Source organism: Austrofundulus limnaeus, unplaced genomic scaffold, assembly GCF_001266775.1.
Source record: "Austrofundulus limnaeus strain Quisiro unplaced genomic scaffold, Austrofundulus_limnaeus-1.0 Scaffold1655, whole genome shotgun sequence".
NCBI classification, from domain to species: Eukaryota; Metazoa; Chordata; class Actinopteri; order Cyprinodontiformes; family Rivulidae; genus Austrofundulus; species Austrofundulus limnaeus.
Window position 1 is genome coordinate 42,750 of NW_013954057.1, and position 725 is coordinate 43,474.

Below are 725 nucleotides of genomic sequence, written 5' to 3' on the forward strand. Positions count from 1 at the left end.
TGTGTGTGTGTGTGTGTGTGTGTGTGTGTGTGTGTGTGTGTGTGTGTGTGTGTGTGTGTGTGTGTGTTAAGCAGTTTTGATTGACTCAATGCGTCTCATGTTCTGTCCTCCCTGCTCTGATGATGATGATGATGATGCCCCGCCCTCCTCTAGTGTTAGGGTTGCTCACCACTTTTCTCCTGTTCTTCCTGCCTGACCCTGGATGACTCCGGCTCACCTCACCCTTAATCATCATCATCATCTTCATCTTCTCCAACCCTGCTGGATGAACCATCACAACCCACTTCCTGGTTCTCCCTGTGGACCGCTGTGATTGGCTGCTGTGGTGGGCCCACGCTGCTCTCCTGAACTTTTTTAAACTGGTTTTTTGTGTGGCCCGTCCCGTTGGACCATGATGCTGCTGGCCGTGTCGTGTGTTCGCCTCTGCTCTGCTGTGGCGTGTCGTGTGGCGGCGGCACGTGTCCGGCCCCTGCACTCTGTCTGTGGGGTCTCTGTGGCTCAGGTGGGTGCGTCGCTCTTTGAGTTCAGTTTGAGACCAGACCTGGTTCATGCTGTGAAACGTGTCGTCCTGTTCACGTGATGCAGATCGATGAAGAGGTGGCCAAGCTGCTGCAGCTGAAGGCTCAGCTAGGAGGAGATGATGGCAAAAACCAGTTTGTGCTCAAAACACCAAAGGTAAGACCTGAGTCATTTCTTTACTTACCTTAGGGCTTTGTGAGGAGTCG

The 725-nt window shown here is 53.1% G+C and overlaps 1 protein-coding gene across 2 annotated transcripts in view; it reads left to right on the plus strand.

Annotated features, from left to right (window-relative positions):
• Window positions 1–725, plus strand: part of hars (histidyl-tRNA synthetase) — a gene marked incomplete at its 3' end in the record, with an annotated part of 10,877 nt that overhangs the window by 6,028 nt on the left and 4,124 nt on the right. Inside the window, 2 exon segments of one of the 2 annotated variants that reach the window (XM_014033181.1) lie at window positions 154–502; window positions 586–675. In XM_014033181.1, coding sequence (XP_013888635.1) covers window positions 392–502; window positions 586–675 — 201 coding nt within the window. 2 annotated transcript variants of the gene reach the window in all.